At 45.2% G+C, this 25411-nt stretch overlaps 1 protein-coding gene across 2 annotated transcripts in view; it reads right to left on the bottom strand.

The window, feature by feature from the left end:
• LOC141052939 (uncharacterized) overlaps positions 1 to 25411 on the bottom strand; it is a 55159-nt gene that overhangs the window by 7968 nt on the left and 21780 nt on the right. For both annotated transcript variants that reach the window (XM_073550273.1, XM_073550272.1), the window contains exons 2-6: positions 12378 to 12456; positions 12069 to 12248; positions 11862 to 11985; positions 11681 to 11778; positions 11396 to 11480 (exon numbers count right to left, since the gene is read on the bottom strand). In XM_073550273.1, the coding sequence (XP_073406374.1) occupies positions 11396 to 11480; positions 11681 to 11778; positions 11862 to 11985; positions 12069 to 12248; positions 12378 to 12449 (559 nt within the window). In that variant the 5' untranslated portion in view covers positions 12450 to 12456. The remainder of the gene's footprint in view (positions 1 to 11395; positions 11481 to 11680; positions 11779 to 11861; positions 11986 to 12068; positions 12249 to 12377; positions 12457 to 25411) is intronic.

The following is a 25411-nucleotide window of genomic DNA, read 5'->3' as shown; positions in this document are numbered from 1 at the left end:
AAACACCACTTAGCTTTGCTCTGTTGCTTAAGCTCCCAGCAACAGAGCCCACCACCTGCGTGTATCTTTTCCTCCGACCGGATCCAACACCATAGTGCAGCCTTGGAGCAAACAGAGTCCACCAACTGTGTGCAGCTGTCCAGAAACAGAGTCCAGCATATGAGTCCAGCTTTCCAGCAACCGAGTCCAGCATCATGAGTGCAGCTCTGCACCATAGCTGCCACTCCACCAAGCCATGCAAGAACTCCTTGCTGACACCATAGCTGCAACTCCACCAAGCCATGCCAGCCCTCCTCGCAGACACCATAGCTGCCACTCCAGGACTCTCACTGAGCTGCTCGGGACTCTCCTTCAGCTCCATCCTTCACCCAGGCTTGCTTCTAACTGAGGACTAATCACCAACAGTGATTGACACACCTGACACTCTCTTATAAAGCAATCACACCTGTTACATAATCACGTGCACTAAACCAAAGGAACCAGAGTGCAATGACCCTAATGGTCACCGGGGGGAAAACTACCTTTAGCACAGCTAAAGGAAAAAAAAAAGGTTACTTGAACATTTAATCTGTCAGATCCAACCTGGATCATGACAGGAGGGCTGCCATTCAAGCCTATATCCCATTCCTTGATGACGCCGCTAACACGGTGAAACATGTTGGGGGACATTTGTGCTAAAAATTATCGTCCTATTCTACAAGATATGTGTTAGCATCCCAGGTGCTATACACTACACTAATACAGAGCAGCACTATGTTAATTTAATTATCAAAATAATTTCGGCAGATTAGGGACTGAATTTTATACCCTTCTGGTCACATTTTAGTTGAAAATTAAAAGTTAAATTTTCAAGTCTTCTACTAAGGGCCTATTTGGGGTTCTACCCAATTTGTTAATTATGTATATATTCCTCCAAAGGTTTTTTGATATCCTCAAATTATAGATTGCTATACAGATTTATATTGGGTTTTTATGTTTGGCTGCTGTCACACACTAAAAATTAATTTATAAAAAAAATAATTGTTTTTGCATTGCTATATTCTAAGAGCTATAGCTTTTTTATTTCTCCACTGACTGAGCTCTATGGTGGCTTATTTTTTGTAGGACAAGACAGTTTTTAGCTATACCATTGTTATTTATATTCAATGTTTTGATAGTGTTTTATTCTACTGTTTGTTCGGCAGTCTAATGAAAAAGCATAGTTTTTTGCAATGTTTTTAATTTTTTTACTGTGTTCACTGAAGATGTTCACCAATGTGACAGTTTTATACGTCGGGTCATTCTGGACGCGGCGATACCAAAAGTGTGATTTTTTTGTTTAGACATAAATATACCTATTTATTGGTATATATGTATATTTTTTTTACTCTATGGGCCTTTAGCCTTTATTACTCTTATTGTTGGTATAATACATTGCATTATACCTTCCAGTATTACAATGACAGAAGCCTCTTAGACCGTGTTCCTGTTATGGGCTATCAGGCTTGCTATAGGTCTCAATGATGACCTCCGGAGGCTATGTCAATGATCGGGCCCTTGCGATTATGTTGCAGGGGTGCCGATTATATGGGAGAGGGAGACCCCTCCGTCTCCTAGCCTCCCAAATGCTGTAATCTACTGCCGCATTTAAGAGATTAAACAGCAAAAAGCGGTGCTGGCACCACTCCTGGCCAGATCTCAGCTGTCACGTCACCAGGGCTCCCGAGGGCGTTCACTTGGGCACAGCTTCTGTGTCATGCACGATCGGCATAACATACACATTCGTCAAAGGTCAGGAACCCCTATTTGACCATTACGAATGGGTACATCAGAGGTCATGAAGGAGTTAAAGACTACCACAGAGTTGCACTCATAAGTGAGGAAGGCTGATCTCACTATAATCATCAAACACATCATACAGAATGAACTAGTAAAAAAGGAGACATTGCACACAAAAAAAATGTTACATTTCCAATAAGAACGTATGGTCAGTGAAAGAACTACAACACTATACCATAGTTGCTCTCATTTTTGATGGACCATTTGAGCTACTATGAGTTCTGACCAGAAAAGAAGAGAAGGTATTAGTGCTCCCCATTACAGGAGCGATTGTGCAGTAATCTGAATTCCTTAGTATCAAAAACATAATGTAAATAATGAGATGGCGTGATGCCATTAAACCAGGGAAAGAGGCATGCCAACACACACATACATATATATAATGTAAGGTAGCGCTGTCATTCAAGGTGGGGGATACTCGCTTGGCAGTCAATAAATCACATCCGGCACAGGTTTTCCATAAAACCATAACAATTCATGCGGTTTATTCGGCATCAAACCATGACCAGCAACAGAAAGTTCATATAAACGGCATAGCGCCCATGACAGAGCTTCACTCTGTTAGCAATGTCCAATACGCAGGCTCTCGAGCCTCACAGTTATATCCCCTGTCAGGGTTTTACCTCATGGCTGCTTCTCCATGCTTCAGACGTCCCTTCCCTCCTCTGGGAACTCTCAGACGCTGGCAGCCATTACTCACAGCCACTCCACATGCTGTTAGCCAGGAGACACATCTCCCAGCGGGACCTTTCACAACGGACCAAGCAGGTCCCTGCATTCACCCATGTGACCTACCCTGGCCACCTTATATGGTCAGTAGCCACGCCCACTGGGTCACATGGCTATGACCTCATCACAGGTCCTACAAGTATTCATACATTCTTTAGTATGACGTTCTAGACACACCCCTGGGTGGTTTTGTAGGCAACTGGCCCGCCCGTCTCCCCAGCTACCTGGAGACTTCTCCCGGACACATTGATACAACACGTCAGCAGTATCACTGCTGATCAACACACACATCAGTCTCCATCTCAAGGCCACCCACCTTGAGATGTATAATGGTCATTCACGACTGTTATGAATGAGTCACCGAGGAGGAAAAAACAAAAAGCAAGCTAAGCCCAGAAAAGCGGAGAGGTTGGTAACTAGCGGATTGCAGACCCCTGATCCTATCCACAACAACTAGCAGTAGCCATGGAGCGTGCCTACGGTGGTCCTAGACGCCTTGTCACGGCCGGAGAACTAAATAAGCCTAAAGAAAGAAAGGGAAAAACTAAACTGCCCCAGAGCAGACCCCAAAGCAATAGACAGCCCCCAACATGTATTGTCGGTGAAACAAGATGAAAACACAGACACAAGTAGAAAGATAGGCTGAGCAAACGATGGGGCCCTCGCTAATTAGAAAGGACAGGAAAGAAAAGCTGCTGTCTGCAATCACGCAAAAAACCCTGCCAAAAAGAATGTCCAACACGTCTGACAGAAAAAGGCCCTGAAGTCGCTAGACTTCAAATCACTATATCAGCACTCAGGTATATTCTGAAGACAGAGCAAAAGAGATCAACTGATCAGAGACAAAATGGGGATTCAGCCCAGTCCCAGCCAGGGCTGGCTGAACACAAAAACTAAGTAAACCAGACAAAAACTCATATGAACAATAGCAGAGAAAACTTAGCTTTAGGAAGGCAGGAACCAAACTGGAAACCAGGAGCCACAGTCAGGAAAAATTACCAGCAAGAAACTAGGGAGTTGGCTGCCTTAAATCCAATCAGAAACTCCTGATGTCCAATCGCAGTCCTCTTCCTCAGGTGGCCGGTCTCTGCCATTTAGATCAGCTTCATTACCTCCCTTCACCAACAGAGGGAGTCCAGATAGAGAACTAACTACTCCTCTGTCAGCACAGCCAGCTCCATAACCCTCACCAGAAGCCAGAGGCAAACCCAAAAATGAGCTCACAACAGTACCCCCCCTTGAGGAGGGGTCACCGAACCTTCATCCACGCCACCGGGCCGATCAGGATGGGCCCGATGAAAAGCACGAACCAATCTATCGGCATGAATATCAGAGGCAGAGACCCAAGAATTGTCCTCCTGGCCATAACCCTTCCACTTGACCAAATACTGGAGTCTCCGTCTAGCCAGACGAGAATCCAGTATTTTTTCTACCTCATATTCCACATTACCTTCAGCCAATACAGGGTCAGGAGGTGCAGCCATAGGAACTACTGGCTCAACATATCTCTTCAACAGCGACTTATGAAACACGTTATGGATCTTAAACGTAACAGGAAGAGCCAATCGAAAAGAAACCGGATTAAGAATCTCCAAAATCTTGTAAGGTCCGATAAATCTTGGCTTGAACTTTGGAGAAGCCACCTTCATAGAGATATTCTTTGATGACAACCAAACCATATCACCCACTTTAAACCGGGGACGAATGGTCCTATGCCGGTTAGAAAACCGCTGGACCTTTTCCTGGGAGAGAGACAACTTATCTACTACTTGGTCCCAAATCTGCTGCATTCTCTCTACCACAGTGTCAACACCTGGGCAGGCTGAAGATTCCACTTGCAATGAAGAAAATCGAGGATGAAACCCAAAGTTACAGAAAAAGGGCGACATCAAGGTGGCAGAACTAGCGCTATTATTTAAAGCGAATTCGGCCAAGGGCAAAGATTAAACACAATCATCCTGATCAGCAGATATAAAACATCTCAAATAGGACTCCAAAGTCTGGTTTGTTCTCTCCGTCTGCCCATTGGTCTGAGGGTGAAACGCAGAGGAGAAGGACAACTGAATTCCCAGCTTGGAACAAAAGGCTTTCCAGAATCCGGAAACAAACTGAACTCCTCTGTCCGATACAATGTTCTCAGGAATCCCATGCAACCGAACCACCTGTTGTAAAAACAAGGGTACCAACTCTGAGGAAGATGGCAACTTTGGGAGTGGTACAAGATGGACCATCCTAGAGAATCTATCACAAATCACCCAGATAACAGTCATTCTCTGAGAGACAGGAAGATCAGAAATAAAATCCATTGAAATATGGGTCCATGGCCTCTTAGGCACCGGCAAGGGCATCAACAACCCACTAGAGCGAGAACATGGTTTAGACCGGGAACAAATCCCACAGGACTAAACAAAATTCCTGACATCACGAGATAAGGCGGGCCACCAAAAAGACCGACTCACCAAATCTCTGGTACCAAAAATACCTGAATGACCAGCCAATGCGGAGAAATGAACTTCAGACATCACTCTCTTCCTCCACTGGTCAGGAACATATAATTTTCCCATAGGACAACGCTCAGGTTTGTCCTCCTTGAATTCTTCCAGAGCACGTCTCAAATCGGGAGAGATGGCAGAAAGAACTACCCCCTCACCTAGGATGGTAGTAGGCTTGGTCACAATAGGAGAATCAGCAAAGAAACTCCTAGAAAGGACGTCTGCCTTAACATTCTTAGTGCCTGGAAGAAAGGAGACCACAAAATCAAAACGCGTAAAAAACAAGGCCCACCTAGCCTGTCTAGGATTCAAGCATTTGGCCGACTCAAGGTAAATCAAATTCTTGTGGTCAGTGAGGACCACAACTTGATGTCTAGCTCCCTCCAACCAATGTCTCCACTCCTCAAATGCCCATTTCATGGCTAACAATTCCCGATTCCCCATATCATAGTTGCGTTCAGATGGGGAGACATTTCGGGAAAAGAAGGCACAGGGATTCATTTTAGACGTCAACGGATCTTTTTGGGACAAAACAGCTCCTGCACCAATCTCTGAAGCGTCTACCTCCACCTGGAAAGGAAGTGAGACATCAGGTTGCCGCAAAACCGGAGCAGAAGCGAACCTCTGCTTCAGCTCCTGAAAGGCCGAAACAGCCTCTGAAGACCAATTCAGCACATCAGCACCCTTCTTCGTTAAATCAGTCAGTGGTTTAGCAATACCAGAAAAATTAGCTATAAATTTATGATAAAAATTAGCAAAACCCAAAAACTTCTGGAGAGCCTTAAAAGAAGTGGGCTGAACCCAATCATAAATGGCCTGTACCTTGGCCGGGTCCATTTCAATAGTTGACAGAGACAAAATAAATCCAAAAATGAAATCCTCTGTACACCAAAAAGGCACTTCGATCCCTTAACATACAAGGAATTCTCCCTCAAAATCTGGAGCACAGTCTGAACATGTTCCACATGAGAATCCCAATCCCTGGAAAAGATCAAAATATCATCCAGATAGATGATCAAAAACTTATCCACAAAGTCCCGGAAAATATCATTCATGAAGGATTGGAAGACAGAAGGGGCATTAGTGAGCCCAAAAGTCATCACCAGGTACTCAAAATGTCCCTCCGGAGTATTAAACGCCGTCTTCCATTCATCCCCATGCTTGATGCGAATAAGATTATACGCCCCTCTGAGGTCAAGCTTATTAAACCAGCAAGCACCTTTAACTCTGGAGAATAAATCAGAAATCAGGGGTAACGGATACTGAAATTTAACCGCAATTTTGTTAAGGGAGCGATAATCAATAAACGGTCTTAATGAACCATCTTTCTTGGCCACAAAAAAAAAAACAGCGCCTAACAGTGACGAGGATGGTCTAATATGACCCTTCTCCAAAGACTCCTTAATATAGGATCGCATAGCATCATGTTCGGGTACAGATAAGTTGAAAAGCCGACCCTTGGGAAATTTACACCCAGGCATCAACTCAATTGCACAGTCATAACTCCCATGAGGAGGCAAAGACACAGACTTGCTCTCACTAAGTACATCATAAAAATCAGCCAAATAGTCAGGAACATCATGCGACTGGGGAGAGGTGGAGAAAACAGGAGTGTCACCAAGAGCACACCGACAACCCCAACTCACCACAGACACTGATTTCCAATCCAAAACCGGATTATGGATTTGCAACCAGGGAAAACCCAGAACAATGGTATCATGTAAATTATGCAACACCAAAAATCTGCAATTTTCTTGGTGGTCTGGGGCATTATCACCTGGGTCCAAAACTGAGGTTTATTCTTCACCAAAGGAGTAGCATCAATACCCCTCAAAGGAATAGGCGTCTGCAGAGGTGTCATAAGAAAACCACAACGTTTAGCAAATCCAAGTCCATTAGATTCAAGGCCGCTCCTGAATCCACAAAAGCCTTCGCGGAAAATGTGGATAAGGAGCAGATCAGAGTAAGTGCCAAAAGAAACTTAGGTTGTACACCACCCACAGCAAATGTGTGTGCAAAACGTTTCTCTCGTTTAGGGCAGACAGAAATAACATGAGAGGCATCTCCACAGAAAATACACAGCTTATTACGCCTTCTAAACTCCTGACGTTGCGCCCTAGACAAAACTCCATCACATTGCATAGGTTCAGACATTTGTTCAAAATGTGGCAGCGCCTCCCGTGTAGTCTTGCGTTCAGGAAACGCCGATCAACTTGAATGGCTAATGACATAGAATCGTCAAGACCAGAGGGAACAGGAAATCCCACCATAGTATCTTTTAAAGTCTCAGACAAACCCTTCCGAAAGAGAGCTGCCAATGCATGTAGTAAGGACCGCCCACTTTCGGAATTTCTGACAGTATAACTCTGCAGGATCCTGACCCTGGTTCAATGCCAATAGGGCTCTCTCAGCTTGATCAATAGCATTAGGTTCATCATATAACAACCCCAAGGCTTGAAAAAATGCATCCACATTAGTCAAAACAGGATCTTCAGGTGTCAAATAAAACGCCCAATCCTGGGGATCGCCGCGCAGCAAGGAGATGACAATTTTAACCTGCTGCGCAGAGCTCCCCGATGAGTTAGGCTTCAAGGCAAGAAATAATTTACAATTATTCTTAAAATTCAAAAATTTAGACCGATCCCCAGAAAACACATCAGGAGTAGGGATCCTTGGTTCAACAGCATGTTAATGAGTGAGACAGGCGGAAATTCCCCGCACTTCAGCAGCGAGCTGCTCCACACGATCAGACAATTGCTTAATCTCCATCAAGGAGAAAAAGAAAAAGAAAAAAAAAGAATCCTCCTATGGCCCCAGAGAAAAAAAGAGGAGAAAATATACATATAAAAAAAAAATTCTGACACTTTTTTTTCTTTTTTACAATTCTCTCCTGCTTTTGAGTACTCTAGAATCTGCGGTATGGCTGGTGATTCTGCTATGAATGAGTCACCGAGGATGAAAAAACAAAAAGCAAGCTAAGCCCAGAAAACCAGAGAGGTTGGTAACTAGCGGACTGCAGACCCCTGATCCTATCCACAACAACTAGCAGTAGCCGTGGAGCGTGCCTACGGTGGTCCTAGATGCCTCGTCACGGCCGGAGAACTAAATATGCCTAAAGAAAGAAAGGGAAAATCTAAACTGCCCCAGAGCAGACCCCAAAGCAATAGACAGCCCCCAACATGTATTGTCGGTGAAACAAGATGAAAACACAGACACAGGTAGAAAGATAGGCTGAGCAAACGATGGGGCCCTCGCTAACTAGAAAGGACAGGAAAGAAAAGCTGCTGTCCGCAATCACGCAAAAAACCCTGCCAAAAAGAATGTCCAACCCGTCTGATAGAAAAAGGCCCTGAAGTCGCTAGACTTCAAATCACTATATCAGCACTCAGGTATATTCTGAAGACAGAGCAAAAGAGATCAACTGATCAGAGACAAAAATGGGGATTCAGCCCAGTCCCAGCCAGGGCTGGCTGAACACAAAAACTAAGTAAACCAGACAAAAACTCATATGAACAATAGCAGAGAAAACTTAGCTTTAGGAAGGCAGGAACCAAACTGGAAACCAGGAGCCACAGTCAGGAAAAATTACCAGCAAGAAACTAGGGAGTTGGCTGCCTTAAATCCAATCAGAAACTCCTGATGTCCAATCGCAGTCCTCTTCCTCAGGTGGCCGGTCTCTGCCATTTAGATCAGCTTCATTACCTCCCTTCGCCAACAGAGGGAGTCCAGATAGAGAACTCACTACTCCTCTGTCAGCACAGCCAGCTCCATAACCCTCACCAGAAGCCAGAGGCAAACCCGAAAATGAGCTCACAACAGCGCCCCCTAGCGGACACAGTGGTCACTACACCACAATATATACACATAAATATATATATATATATATATATATATATATATATATATATATATATATACTAGCTGAAGAGCCCGGCGCTGCCCGGGCATGGTAACTAACTGTGGTTAGTTATAGCAAATTATAATTATCCTCCATCCCATAGTCCCGTGCCCATATACTCATCATACATATCCACGATCGCATAGGCCCGTGCCCATACACCCATCATACATATCCTCCATCACATAGTCGAGTGCTCATATACCCATCACACATCCTCCATCCCATAGTCCCATGCCCATATACCCATCACACATCCTCCATCCCATAGTCCCGTTCCCATATACCCATCACACATCCTCCATCCCATAGGCCCGTGCCCATATACCCATCATACATATCCTGCATCCCATAATCGAGTTCCCATATACCCTTCACACATCCTCCATCCCACAGTCCCATGCCCATATACCCATCATACATATTCGCCATCCCATAGTCGAGTGCCCATATACCCATCACACATCTTTCATCTCATAGTCCCATGCCCACATACCCATCATACATATCCTCCATCCCATAGGCCCGTGCCCATATACCCATCATACATATCCGCCATCCCATAGTCCCGTGCCCATATACCCCTCATACATATCCTCCATCCCATAGTCCAGTGCCCATATATCCATCACACATCCTCCATCCCATAGTCCCGTGCCCATATACCAGTCATACATATCATCCATCCCATAGTCCAGTGCCCATATACCCATCACACATCCTCCATCCCATAATCAACCATTATGACATCATAGTGAGCGGCGGGGCTTGCAACCTATGATGACATCAGCGTCGCCATGGCAACCATTATGACATCATAATGAGGGGCGGGGCTTGATACACATACTTTATCCCCATTAAGTAGATAGGGGAAAAATTGTTTGGTGAATTGGAACGTGCGGGGTTAAAATTTCACCTCACAAAATAGCCTAGGACACTCTCGGGGTCCATGTGTGACTGTGCCAAATTTTGTGGCTGTAGCTGCGACGGTGCGGATGCCAATCCCGGACATACATACACACACACATACATACACACACTTGAGCTTTATATATTAGATATTATATATATACACACACACATACTGCTCAAAAAATACAGGGAACAATTAAACAACAGAATATAACTCCAAGTAAATCAAACTTCTGTGAAATCAAACTGTCCACTTAGGAAGCGACACTGATTGACAATCAATTTCACATGCTGTTGTGCAAATGGAATAGACAACAGATGGAAATTATTGGCCACAAAAGTGACCAAAAGATCAGCCAGAAAGCATTGGTACTGAGATGTGGTCTGTGGTCCCCACCTGCAGAACCACTCCTTTATTGAGTGTGTCTTGATAATTGCCAATAATTTCCATCTGTTGTCTATTCCATTTGCACAACAGCATGTGAAATTGATTGTCAATCAGTGTTGCTTCCTAAGTGGACAGTTTGATTTCACAGAAGTTTTATATATATACAGCCATCAGGCACACACAGATTAGAGATGTATCATGGCACAGGTGTAATGTTCTTTTTCCCTTTCAGTTTATCACAATTCTCTTTGAAGTTAGTTGGTTTTAAAAGAAATTGAAAATTCAGTATAAAGGGAAACTCTGTTTTCTTGCAGAGGAATTCACACTTGGCCCTCACTGCACAATTAATGTTGTAGAACATAAAAGAGAAGTTTGGCCACAAACCTGGACCTGGTCTTGTAGTGACCATATTAGCACAGTCAGCAACACAGAAGGGAGAGAAGGTAGATTCATCCAATAAGATATCAGGATTCTAGGAAGGTAACAGCATCATTACCCTCACCTTTGTCTTGGAGGCCCATCATATTTTTTTTCCCAAGAGATTTTCTAACTTGTCAGCACATTCTACGTACGCTGGTAGTTGGATTCGTAGGTTACATATCAGGGCAAATAAGTCAGTGTCTTCTAATTTCAGGGGGATCCTTCACATTGTAAGGCCGGGGTCACACTGCGTTATGGCAGTCCGTTAGACGGACTGCATTACACCGCTGCATAACGCGGTGTAACGCAGTACATTAACGCTGCCATTGACCCTCATTATCGGGCGCATCGCGACGCATGCCGTAAAGCGGCATGCATTCGCGATGTGCCGTCATTTAGTGACGGAGCCTCGGACGCGGGCTGCAGTGTCTGAGGCTCTGTCACCACTAGTGGTATAGCATAACACATATCACGTTATGCTATAGCATTAACGCAGCCCGTCAACACTATGCGTTGAACGGGCTGCCTTAACGCACTATGAACCTGGCCTTAGCTCTATAGAAAGGCTTTCAATGCACAAAGAAATTGGAATATTTTAGAGTGGAGGAACATATAGGGATCAAACGGAAGAATGGTGATCACTTGATTGTGACTTGTTGGGACTACACCACCGATAAAGCAGTGAAAGCTGAAGACTGAGAAGAATCTGTGATTCTGTATTTAGTGGTTACTACTCACCTGGACAGATATCTGTAGAAATCTCCTCCTTACACCGATTATCACTCCTAACAAATGTCTCTGTAGTGTGCGTCAGATCTTTACCCTGAAACAAATATTGTAAAAGTCAGGCAGATGGAGAAGTCACATCTATGATCAGCTCCAATCCTGCCATATCCACCTTTCTAATTACACAAAACATTACATAAAACATATAATACTGGTGGATAAAACAAGACTGAGCACAAGACCTTCACAGCCGTCTACACATCATAGGGGAGATCTCATGACATCTTCTCCATCTACCTGATGATCCTGAGGAACATCGATTACTTCTTGCTTACAGTCCTGTGGAAGAAGAGGACGGGGACATCTCTCTGGTGTTGTCCTCTCACTGGATAGTTCTGGAGGAAACACATACAGGGACTGAATTCATTCTTTACATACAGATAATTATAGGCCGTGTGTATTTAGTCCTGTCTATTACCTGGTGATGTGAGGGGCTGGGGAACCTCCATCATGATGTCCTTGTACAGATCTTTGTGTCCTTCTAAATACTCCCACTCCTCCATGGAGAAATAGACGGTGACATCTTGACACCTTATAGGAACCTGACACATAAAATGATACTGTCATCCCCCCGATCCCTTCATAGCATTACTGTATAATGTCCCAGAATTCCAAGCAGTGTCACCTCTCCAGTCAGCAGCTCAATCATCTTGTAGGTGAGTTCTAGGATCTTCTGGTCATTGATTTCCTCATGTATCAGGGGGTGAGGTGGAGGCCCTGTGATTGGGCTCAGGGGTCTTCCCCATCCCTCAGACACAGGGTCCTGACAGCGCTCACTAGAGGTCTTCTTCACTACTGTGTAATCCTGGTTATGGAGAGACACATTAATAAATCTCACTACAGACATTTCCAGAGTCCTCACCTCTCCAGTTCTGTCCATCTGTTATTCCCATAGATAAGAATGATGTAATGTGACGTCATCAGAATCTCTCACCTCTCCAGTAAGCTGGAAGAGGATCTCTAGGTTAAGTTCTAACAGCCTCTCCGCCATTGCGTTCTTGTCCATATCGAACCTTGATGGGTAAATCAGAAAAATTGTCTTAATATAGAAGATCATATTGAGAGGATCCAATTTCTTAGGGACCCTGATGTGACGAAGGTGAGACTGATGTAACATCATCAAAGAATCCCCAAAATCCCATGTAATAATTAGAGATGAGCGAATATCTTCGGTTCCCTCCTTCGCTCATCTCTAGTAATAATACAATTACTGGATATAATAAAGGAAACATATGAGATGATATATCATGTAGGTGTTGTAATCTCTAGTCTTGTATAGACTGGAACATAAGTTGAATTGCTGAACAAGTCATCTACTGCATTCTCCCAATCACTAGTTATGAGGGCCATTGCTTCGGCAATCAATTGGTCATAGGTATGTCAAATTTGTTGGGACTGACCAGGAAATACAGAGACTGGTGGAGGACTCAAGCAGTGGTGGCACAAGAATCATTCATGTGTTACTATCTTTACTCTTAGAACATTCTCTTTTTTCCTGACATCTACTAATGAATCCTATATACTTTAGATCACACATCAAACATAAAAAAAAAAAGAAATAGACATGAGCCCACAGCTATTCAGAAAGTACCTAAATCTTTATTAGGTAAAAGTCTAGGACCAAAAGATGAATATATCAGTTTAAACGGCGTCATGCATAGCCCAAACACATGTTATATCAAAGAAATTTTACCACTAACATGAAGTACAATATGTCACGAGAAAACAACGTCAGAATCACCGGGATCCATGGAAGCGTTCCAGAGTTATAACCTCATAAAGGGACAGTGGTCAGAATGGCAAAAATTGGCCTGGGAATTAAGTACCAAATTGGCTCCGTCACTAAGGGGTTAAGGGCAATGGTACCAAATATTACAGAAATGTATGTAAACTTTTGATTTTGTAGTAAGCAATAAAAATGCCTTAAAAAATTCTCTCACTCATTATTCTGGTATTTGGCAAATATTAATAATTATGATAATCTTAATTGACCTAAAACGGGAAAGGTTTATTCTGATTTCATGTCAGACATTGAGAAAAACACGCAGATGTGTCTTTTTATATAGTGTATGGAAACTTCTATTTTCAACTGTATCTTCCCATTGCTGGGTCTCTACAGTTGGGTAATATATATAGTAACATAGTTTTGAAGGCTGAAGGAAGACCTTATGTCCATCTAGTTCAGCCAATTTTAAGTGCAGCTGTTCTGCATTGTTGATCCTGGGGAAGGCAAAAAACCCACAGAGTAGAAGCCTATTTTCTCCATAGGAAAAAAATTCCTTCCCCTAAGCTGGGTCAACCATCTACCTATAATATTATGTTATTCGTAACCTTCTATACTGTTACAAGAAAAGCATCCATTCCTTTCTTAAATTCATTCAGTGAGTTGGCCATCACCACTTCCTCAGGAAGAGAATTCCAGAGCCTCACTGCTCTTACCATGAAGAACCCTCTTCTATGCTGGTGCAGAAATTGTCTTTCCTCCAAACGAAGAGAATGCCCCCTTGTTCTTGTCACAGTCCTTGGTACAAACAATTCATTGGAGAGATCTCTGTATTACCCTCTGATATACTTGTACATATATATTAGGTCTCCCCTAAGTCTTCTCTTTCCTAGAGTAAATAGACCTAATTTTGATAACCTTTCTGGGTATTGTAGTGAACCAACTCCATTTATCATTTTAGTAGCCCGCCTTTGAACCCTTTCAAGTTCAGTAATGTCTTTCTTGAGCACCGGCGTCCAAAATTGCACACAATCCTCCAAGTGTGGTCTGACGAGTGATTTGCACAGAGGGAGAATTATGTTTTCATCTCGTGTCCCCAGACCTCTTCTAATGCATCCCATGGTCCTGATCCTGCTCAGCCCTTATTGATATTGAGGTCATTTCTGACACATGGTAAGGTTTTAATACTAGAGCTTAGTACTGTCTTGATTGGCTACACCTTGGGGCTGATGGGAGGGCTTTTATGCTTTTTTTTTAATCAAAAACCGAGTGTACTAAGTACCCTGTTATTTACATGCACTTTTGCTTTTTACTTATAGTAGGGTATATGTTCATTTAGAGTCTCTCTTAGGTTTTGTCTGTGTAATGGCCGGTGTGAACAAGCTACTACACATTCCATATTTACCAACTTAGGGCTCATACTCACTTGCGAGAGACTCACATGATTCTTGTGCGAGTCTCTCGCTTGAAAACCTGGCACTGCCGCTGGCACTCGGACCGGAGCGTGCGGCTGCATAGAAATACATGTAGCAGCACGCTCTTTCCCCAGTGCCGGCGGCAGTGCCAGGTTTTCAAGCGAGAGACTCGCACAAGAATCATGGGAGTCTCTCGCAAGTGAGTATGAGCCCTTATACTCCAGTTCATTTGTTTTGGTTTTCCTCTTCTGGGATTATCGGTCCCCAGAATGTCTCCATTCCATGTACAGCTCACACCGCAGATAACAGCCCCTCATACATCTATAGCACCAGCCCGGGGACTGGACTCAAGTTAGTCTGCAGTTAGCTATTAGTTAGCTATTCGATTTTCATGTATGATGAATTATTCATGTACTCAAAATGACCAGCTCAATGACCTGAATAATGTTTGCCAAAAAAATGATCAACTCTATGTGTAGTTCAGAAGTTATTCACGTAAATCGCCTATGTTGCGAACAAACAAGCGCACTCAATTGTACATAAGATTAATTTGAAAAGAGGTACCCTGGACCACTAGTACTCAAAAAGACCAGCTCAATGTCCTGAATAATATTTGCCAAAAAAATGATCAACTCTATGTGTAGTTCGGAAGTTATTCACGTAAATCGCTAATGTCGCGAACAAACAAGCGCACTCAATCGTACATAAGATTAATTTGAAAAGAGGTACCCTGGACCACTAGTACTCAAAATGACCAGCTCAATGTGCTGAATAATATGTGCCAAAAAAATGATCAACTCTATGTGTAGTTCAGAAGTTATTCACGTAAATCGCTAATGTCGCGAACAAACAAGCGCACTCAGTCATACATAAGATTAATTTGAAAAGAGGTACCCTGGACCACTAGTACTCAAAATGACCAGCTCAATGTGCTGAATAATGTTTGCTAAAAAAATGATCAACTCTATGTGTAGTTCAGAAGTTATTCACGTAAATCGCTAATGTCGCGAACAAACAAGCGCACTCAGTCATACATAAGATTAATTTGAAAAGAGGTACCCTGGACCACTAGTACTCAAAATGACCAGCTCAATGTCCTGAATAATATTTGCCAAAAAAATGATCAACTCTATGTGTAGTTCGGAAGTTATTCACGTAAATCGCTAATGTCGCGAATAAACAAGCGCACTCAATCGTACATAAGATTAATTTGAAAAGAGGTACCCTGGACCACTAGTACTCAAAAAGACCAGCTCAATGTCCTGAATAATATTTGCCAAAAAAATGATCAACTCTATGTGTAGTTCGGAAGTTATTCACGTAAATCGCTAATGTCGCGAACAAACAAGCGCACTCAGTCATACATAAGATTAATTTGAAAAGAGGTACCCTGGACCACTAGTACTCAAAATGACCAGCTCAATGTCCTGAATAATATGTGCCAAAAAAATGATCAACTCTATGTGTAGTTCGGAAGTTATTGTCATGTCGGACACTGTTCACACCAGGGTGTCCGGCAGACAGCGGTAATACCCTGTTGGGTATTCTGTTCCAGTCGGGATAGGGTTAACCAGGTTGTCATGCTGGCTGAGGGCTGGGCCACGCCCTAGGTCTTTAAATAGTTCGTCCTGACTATGGGCGTCGCCGACTATAGCTTTAGCCTAGTGCTAGCAATACCGGTCAGCATTGGTGGTGTTGGAGCGTCTGATATCTGGTGCAGTATATCCCTCAGTGGTTCTTTCTCCAATCTGTTATATATATATTTGGTTGCCCTTGCACATTATTGTATTCCCTTGTGTATTTACTGTGTGGTGTTTTCTTTTACCCCTGTCCATACGTATTTGTGGGGTCTGGTGTCTGGTCCCCTCACTGGGTGGAGGCAGGTGGGTTCAGCTTAGGGCTGGACAGGAGACAGGGACAGGGTGGAGGCTCAGGCAGGCACACCTTCAGTGTAAACCCTGGGTTGAGGGACAGACAGGGTTTTCCCTAGTCTGAGGGACATCACAGGGGTCCTGGGGTTTTTGCCTAAAGTAACCTAGGCATTCCATGACATTATAGTCGGCCCAAATAATAAAGTGAAAAAAAAAAAAAAAAAAAAAAAAAAAAAAAAGGGAATATAGGGGTTACTTACTATGGATCCTATACTTTCCCTAACCAAGCAGCTGGAGACTCTTTCCATACAGGTCACTGAACTCAGGGGGGCAGTCCAGCAACAAGGCCTGTCAGCTCCTGCAGTACCTGCTGAGGCTGCAGCCAGGGCAGCTGAGCCCAAGTTTCCCCTTCCTGAACGATTTGCTGGTGATCGTGGTAAGTTCACGGTGTTTCGTGAGTCATGCAAATTGTATTTCCGTATGCGTCCACATTCCTCAGGTAATGAGGCTCAACGCGTGGGCTTGGTGATTTCTTTGCTGAGTGGTGACCCACAGGCCTGGGCCTTTTCACTCCCTTCAGACTCACCGGCATTTGAATCTGTAGATTTTTTTTTCTCTGCTCTGGGTTTGATCTATGACGATCCAGATAGATTAAACTTAGCAGAGTCTAAGATACGCTCACTGCTACAGGGTGATCGACCAGCTGAGGATTACTGCACAGAATTCCGGCGCTGGGCGGTGGACACGCAGTGCAATGACCCTGCGCTTAGAAGTCAATTTTTGCATGGGGTTTCTGGAAGGGTTAAACAGACTCTCCTAATGTACGAGACTCCCGCCTCTCTGGAGGCTGCGATGGCACTTGTAGTACGCATAGACCGACGTCTCCGTCAGGGGGCGCTGGTTTCGTTGCCTCCGGGAGGTGGGGGGAGTGGTCGGTGAGGTTGCTGCGGGTGAATCCGTGGAACCCATGCAGATCGCTGGTATAGCACAGTCACCGAGTAACAAGCCTAAACGTCCTTGGCACAGAAGGCAGGGGCTCTGTTTTTTTTGTGGCAAAGGAGGACATTTTATTAACGCTTGCCCCTGGTACCTAAGAAGGGCGCGCCGGCGGAAAACTGATAGGCTCAGAGGGTTTGGAGGAGTCTAGTCTGAGCCTTTGTGTATCCTCCGTCATGGTTTCCCAGTGTATGCTCCCTGCTAGGGTGGTACTTGGGGGGCAAATGCTCTCTATTTACAGTATTTATTGATAGTGGCTCAGCTGCCAATCTCATTGATGAGAGGTTCGCGCATACAGCGGGATTTCCGGTGGAGAAATTGCCGAACCCCATCCGAGTGGTTACCATCAATGCTTCCCCGTTGTATCAAGGGGAGATCACAGAGTGTGTGTTGGATATACAACTCCACATCGGAGTATTACACTCAGAGCGGGTAACTTGTAAGGTGCTTAGTAACTTACCGGCTCAGATGGTTCTGGGCTTTCCATGGTTGTCAATGCATAATCCTGTTATTGATTGGAAGACCCAGGACATAATTCAGTGGAGCAGGGAGTGTCAGGAGAGGTGCCTGGCTACATGTATTTCCGCTTTGACCCCCAGTATCCCGGAGCCGTTGCTGGATTATGCGGATGTATTTTCTGAGAAGGGTTGTTCGGAACTACCACCGCATCGCCCCTATGACTGTGCTATTAGGTTGAAACCAGGGGCCAAGTTACCTAAAGCTAGAATGTTTAATATCCCAGGTCCCGAGAGGCTAGCTCTCAAGGAATACATTGCGGATAGCCTGAGCAAGGGTCATATTAGACCTTCCTCTTCTCCTCTGGCTGCTGGCTTCTTCTTTGTTAAAAAGAAGGATGGCGGTTTACGCCCGTGTCTGGATTTCAGAGAACTCAACCAGATTACGGTCCGTGATCCTTACCCTATGCCACTTATACCCGATTTATTCAACCAAGTGGTTGGTGCCAGGTGGTTCTCCAAACTGGACCTCAGGGGGGCGTACAATCTTATAAGAGTCCGTCAGGGGGATGAGTGGAAGACAGAGTTCAATACCCCTGAGGGTCACTTTGAGAGTTTGGTAATGCCGTTTGGGTTGACTATGGCACCGGCGGTCTTTCAACACTTCATTAACGATGTCTTCTCTCAGTTGTTGGGGAGGTTCGTTATAATTTATCTTGACAACATCCTCATTTTCTCTCGCGACCATGATACACATATAGAGCATGTTAGACAGGTTCTGCAGTTGCTCAGAGAGAACAGGCTCTATGTCAAGCTTGAAAAATGTGTGTTTTTCGTACAGGAGCTACCGTTCTTGGGTTATATAATCTCCGCCTCAGGTTTTAAGATGGACACCGCAAAGGTGCAGGCGGTACTACATTGGGATCGGCCTGATAATCTTAAGGCGCTTCAGCGATTTCTTGGCTTCTCCAATTACTATAGGAAATTTATTAAGAACTTCTCTATGATTGCCAAACCACTGACTGACATGACTAAGAAGGGTACTGACTTTTCTGACTGGTCTGAGCCTGCGGTACAGGCGTTTGAATTCCTCAAGAATAGTTTTGCCTCAGCGCCCATTCTGGGGCAGCCCGATGTCTCCTTACCGTTTGTCGTGGAGGTGGATGCGTCGGAGGTTGGAGTGGGGGCTGTACTGTCTCAGGGCCCTTCTTGGGCCAAGTTGCATCCGTGTGCCTTCTTCTCCAAGAAGCTGTCGCCTGCGGAGCGTAATTATGATATTGGCAACAGGGAACTATTGGCCATCAAATTGGCATTTGAGGAGTGGCGACACTTCTTGGAGGGGGCTGTTCATCAGATTACTGTGATAACCGACCATAAGAATTTGCTTTATATAGAATCTGCTAAGCGCCTGTCCTCCAGACAGGCTCGCTGGGCATTATTCTTCACCCGGTTCAACTTCATTGTTACCTATCGCCCTGGGTCGAAGAATGTTAAGGCAGGCGCTTTATCCAGGTGTTTTCCTGGTGGAGAGTTATGTGAAGAGCCGGTGCCTATTCTCCAAAAGGGTGTGGTGGTATCTGCCATCACGACAGAGATTGAGGCAGAGATTGCGGAGGCTCAGGAGGTGGTACCGCCGGGGTTGCCTGCTAATAAATCTTTTGTGCCGCTACATCTACGCTCTAGAGTGTTGGGCGAACATCACGACACGGTACTGGCAGGTCATCCAGGGGTTAAGAGCACTCTGGAACTGGTATCGCGTCGTTTTTGGTGGCCTAAAATCCGGCAGGATGTGGCCTCATATGTGGCTGCCTGTAACACGTGCGCACGGGCCAAGACTCCTCGTTCCCGTCCCGCTGGTAGCTTGCAGCCTCTCGGGGTGCCCAGTAAGCCATGGACTGAGATTTCCATGGATTTTATTACTGACTTGCCCGCCTCGGCAGGGAACTCGGTCATTTTGGTAATTGTTGATAGGTTCTCCAAAATGTCACATTTCGTTGCTTTACCGTCTTTGCCCAATGCTAAGACTCTTGCTCAGATATTTATTCACGAGGTGGTCAGACTTCATGGTGTCCCATCTGACATTGTGTCTGATCGAGGTACGCAGTTTGTGGCAAAGTTTTGGAGAGCTTTTTGTTCTCGCCTTGGAATCAAATTATCTCATTCATCGGCTTTCCACCCTCAGTCGAATGGACAGACTGAGCGGATGAACCAAAACCTGGAGCAATACTTGCGCTGCTTTATTTCCGACAATCAGGAAGAGTGGTCAGCGTTTCTTCCTCTGGCAGAATTCGCAATAAACAACCATTGCCAGGAATCGTCTGGGGAATCTCCTTTTTTTTGTGTGTATGGTCAATATCCTCAATTTTGCACCTTGCGTCAGGGGTGCTCAGTTGGCGTCCCTGAGGAGGACCAGTTGGGAGCTCAATTGTCGTCTGTTTGGAGGAGAGTCAAGCAGCGCTTGTTGAAGGTGGGTTCCAGGTACAAACGGGTGGCTGACTGCAGACGTGTGCCAGGTCCGGACCTGTGTGTGGGTGATTGGGTGTGGTTATCTACTAGGAACATTAAGCTCAAGATACCGTCACTTAAGTTGGGTCCCAGGTTCATTGGCCCATTTAGAATCTCCGCAGTGATCAACCCCGTGGCATTTCGTTTGGAGTTGCCGGCTGTGTATAAGATTCATAATGTATTTCACAAAGCATTGCTAAAGAAGGTCGTGGGTTTGGTGGATGGTTCCCCCGGGCCACCACCTCCCGTCTTGTTGGATGGCGCGTTGGAATTTGAGGTGTCCAAAGTGGTGGACTCTAGGGTTGTGCGTCGCACTCTACAGTACCTGGTCCACTGGCGTGGCTATGGTCCTGAGGAGAGGACATGGGTGCCGGCCTCTGACATTCATGCTGATCGACTGGTTACTATGTTCCATCGTCGCCATCCGGACAAGCCAGGTCCTCGACATGGTGAGGTTCCGGAGGTCCCTCGTAGAAGGCGGGGTACTGTCATGTCGGACACTGTTCACACCAGGGTGTCCGGCAGACAGCGGTAATACCCTGTTGGGTATTCTGTTCCAGTCGGGATAGGGTTAACCAGGTTGTCATACTGGCTGAGGGCTGGGCCACGCCCTAGGTCTTTAAATAGTTCGTCCTGACTATGGGCGTCGCCGACTATAGCTTTAGCCTAGTGCTAGCAATACCGGTCAGCAGTGGTGGTGTTGGAGCGTCTGATATCTGGTGCAGTATATCCCTCTGTGGTTCTTTCTCCAATCTGTTATATATATATATATATTTGGTTGCCCTTGCACATTATTGTATTAACTTGTGTATTTACTGTGTGGTGTTTTCTTTTACCCCTGTCCATACGTATTTGTGGGGTCTGGTGTCTGGTCCCCTCACTGGGTGGAGGGAGGTGGGTTCAGCTTAGGGCTGGACAGGAGACAGGGACAGGGTGGAGGCTCAGGCAGGCACACCTTCAGTGTAAACCCTGGGTTGAGGGACAGACAGGGTTTTCCCTAGTCTGAGGGACATCACAGGGGTCCTGGGGTTTTTGCCTAAAGTAACCTAGGCATTCCATGACAGTTATTCATGTAAATCGCAAATGTCGCGAATAAACAAGCGCACTCAATCGTACATAAGATTAATTTGAAAAGATGTACCCTGGACCACTAGTACTCAAAATGACCAGCTCAATGTCCTGAATAATATGTGCCAAAAAAATGATCAACTCTATGTGTAGTTCAGAAGTTATTCACGTAAATCGCTAATGTCGCAAACAAACAAGCGCACTCAATCGTACATAAGATTAATTTGAAAAGAGGTACCCTGGACCACTAGTACTCAAAATGACCAGCTCAATGTCCTGAATAATGTTTGCCAAAAATATGATCAACTCTGTGTAGTTCAGAAGTTATTCATGTAAATCGCTAATGTCGCGAATAAACAAGCGCACTCAATCGTACATAAGATTAATTTGAAAAGAGGTGTTAAGGGCTGGTGGATCACACCAAATAATAAGATGGTGTTTAGGTGCGTTCGCAGCCCGAGGTCCACCGTGCAGAGGTGTTAACTGCTGCTCGGTAATGGCGGACGCGATATGGCGGTGCAATAACGGCACACACGGGGTTAACCTCACCCAAGGTGTACCGAGGCGAACTCTTATAATAATAATAATAATAATTATTTTTATTTATATAGCGCCAACATATTCCGCAGCACTTTACAATTAAGCGGGGACATGTACAGACAATAAATTCAATACAAGTTAAGACAATTCAAACAGTGACATTAGGAGTGAGGTCCCTGCTCGCAAGCTTACAATCTACAAGGAAATGGGGGGGCACAGTAGGTGAGAAATGCTTGTTAATTCAGGTCTGGCAATTATAATAGGGATTTTCATATAAAGCTGCATGATCCGGTCATCAGCCCGTGTGTTTAAGTGCAATAGACAAGTATCAAATGCAGTTATCATGTGCATGAAGGGTGTGAAGACAGATGAATAGTAGGGTGCAGATTCAGAATAATATTTGGAAGGAGGGAACAGGGCAAAGTTAGCTTGCTAAGTAGTTGATGTGGTAGGCTTGTTTGAAGAGATGGGTTTTCAAAGCGCGCTTGAATAGGTCAGGGCTAGGTATCAGTCTGATCGTCTGGGGAAGTGCATTCCAGAGAGCTGGAGCAGCACGAGAGAAGTCTTGGAGACGGAGGTGCGAGGTTCGGATTACGGGGGATGTTAGTCTTAGGTCATTTGTAGAACGGAGGGCACGTGTAGGGCGATAGACAGAGACGAGAGAGGAGATATAAGGCGGTGCAGAACAGTGGAGAGCTTTGTGGGTGAGAGAGATGAGTTTATACTGGACCCTGTAGCGAATAGGTAGCCAGTGTAATGACTGGCACAAGATGGAGGCATCGGTGAAGCGGCTGGACAGAAATATGACCCTGGCTGCCGCATTCAAGATGGATTGGAGAGGAGAAAGTTTGGTAAGAGGGAGACCGATCAGAAGAGAGTTGCAGTAGTCCAGACGAGAATGAATAAGAGCGACAGTAAGAGTCTTAGCAGTTTCAAAGGTGAGAAAAGGTCGGATTCTGGAGATGTTTTTAAGATGCAGGTGACAAGAGCGACTGAGTGATCGGATGTACGGAGTAAAGGAAAGTTCAGTGTCGAATATGACCCCAAGACAGCGGGCATGCTGCTTGGGAGTTATGGTTGAACCCTCCAGGGTTATTTCAATGTTAGGTAGAGTGAGGTTAGTAGAGGGGAGAAACACAAGAAGTTCAGTTTTAGAGAGATTTAGTTTCAGATAGAGGGAGGACATGATGCTAGAGACAGCAGACAGACAATCCTTGGTATTTTGAATTAGGGTAGGGGTGATGTCAGGGGAAGAAGTGTATAATTGGGTGTCATCAGCATAGAGATGATACTGGAACCCAAATCTGCTGATTGTTTGTCCAATAGGGGCAGTGTATAAAGAGAAGAGGAGGGGGCCTAGGACTGAGCCCTGCGGGACCCCGATAGTAAGGGGACGAGAAGAGGAAGAGGAGCCGGAAAAAGATACAGTGAAGGAGCGGTCAGAGAGGTAGGAGGAGAACCAGGAGAGGGCTGTGTCCTTGAGGCCTATAGAGCGGAGCATAGTGAGGAGGAGCTGGTGATCCACAGTGTCAAATGCGGCAGAGAGATCCAGTAGAATCAGCAGGGAGCAATGACCTTTCGATTTAGCTGTTATTAAATCATTAGAGACTTTAGTGAGGGCAGTTTCAGTAGAGTGTAAAGAGCGGAAACCAGATTGTAAGGGGTCGAGAAGAGAGTTAACCGAGAGATAGCGGATTAGACGGGAGTGGACCAGGCGTTCCAGGAGTTTAGAGATGAAGGGAAGGTTAGAGACAGGTCTGTAGTTAGCAGTGCAGTTCTGGTCCAGGGATGGCTTTTTAAGTAAAGGGGTTATGATGGCATGTTTAAATGAGGAGGGAAATATACCTGAAGAAAGAGAGAGGTTAAATATTTTAGTCAGGTGAGTGGTGACCACTGGTGAGAGAGACTGCAGGAGCTGTGAAGGAATAGGGTCACTGTTGCAGGTTGTAGGCCGAGCAGAAGCGAGGAGCTTGGAAACTTCTTCTGAAACAGGCTCAAAGATGTCTAGTGAGCTTGAGGTGCGGCAGGGAAGGGGATCCAGGCACTGAGGAGATAGGGCTGAGATATCCTGATGTATGTGGTTGATTTTTTCTAGGAAATAAGTGGCCAGATCCTCACCGCTGAGGTTGGTGATGGGGGCCTGTACTTTAGGTTTCAGGAGGGAGTTTAAGGTTTCAAAAAGTCATCTTGGGTTGTTGGATAGTGAGGTGATGAGGGTGGTGAAGTAGGATTGTTTGGCCAGATGAAGGGCAGAGTTATAGGTTTTGAGCATGAACTTATAGTGGATGAAGTCTTCTGCTAAGAGAGATTTTCTCCACTGCCGCTCTGCACACCTCGAGCAGCGCTGAAGAAAGCGTGTTTGCGTTGTGTGCCAGGGCTGCCGTTGTCTGTGTCGGGTCTTTCTGCGTATAGAAGGTGCTGCTTCATCTAGGGCATTCTTCAGTGTATTATTGAAGTGTGACAATGCTATGTCTGGACAGGAGAGGGTGGAGATGTGGGCTAAAGATGTGTGGAGATTGTCCCTAAGCTGTTGGGTATTAATGGTACGTGTATTCCGATAAGTGTGGTAAGTGGGGGTGTCCCGGGTGAGGAGACAATTCTTGACAGAGAAGGAAAGAAGGTTGTGGTCCGAGAGCGGGAGAGGCGAGTTAGTAAAGTCGTGCAGCGAGCCGGGACGGGAGAAAACCAGGTCCAGAGTATTCCCGTCCTCATGTGTAGGAGAATTAGTAAACTGTGAGAGGCCGAATGAAGAAGTTAGAGAAAGAAGATGAGAGGCAGACTGGGAGAGCGGATCATTGATGGGGATGTTAAAGTCTCCCATGATGAGGGTGGGGATGTCACAGGATAGAAAGTGAGTAAGCCAGGTGGTGAAGTGGTCTAGAAACTGGCGGGAGGAGCCTGGAGGGCGATAAACAACCGCCACTCGTAAGGAGAAAGGCTTAAAGAGTCTGACGGCATGTACTTCAAAGGAAGGAAATGTAAGTGAGGGAACCGGGGGGATGACCTGGAAAGCACATTGTGATGAAAGCAGCAAACCAACACCTCCACCCTGTCTGTTCTCAGGTCTGGGGGTATGTGAAAATTTCAGCCCACCAAACGAGAGAGCGGCAGCAGCGGTGGTGTCTGAATGCTGGATCCAGGTTTCTGGAATAGCCAGAAGGTTAAGGGAATTAGAGAGAAAAAGATCGTGAATGTAAGTCAGTTTGTTACACACAGACCGTGCATTCCAGAGAGCACATTGGAAAGTGAGAGGAGAAGGCATGCACTGAATGTTAATAAGATTAGCAGGGTTTCTATATGCAGCTGGAGGAGAGTAACGTATGCTGGTGGAGGGAGGCCCAGGGTTGGGGGAGATGTCACCTGCAACTATTAAAAGGAGAAAAAACAGAAAAAGC

The sequence above is a fragment of the Dendrobates tinctorius genome, unplaced genomic scaffold, assembly GCF_039654945.1.
Source record: "Dendrobates tinctorius isolate UK_male_01 unplaced genomic scaffold, ASM3965494v1 ptg000164l, whole genome shotgun sequence".
Taxonomy (NCBI): Eukaryota; Metazoa; Chordata; class Amphibia; order Anura; family Dendrobatidae; genus Dendrobates; species Dendrobates tinctorius.
This window is presented reverse-complemented; position numbering and strand designations above follow the sequence as displayed.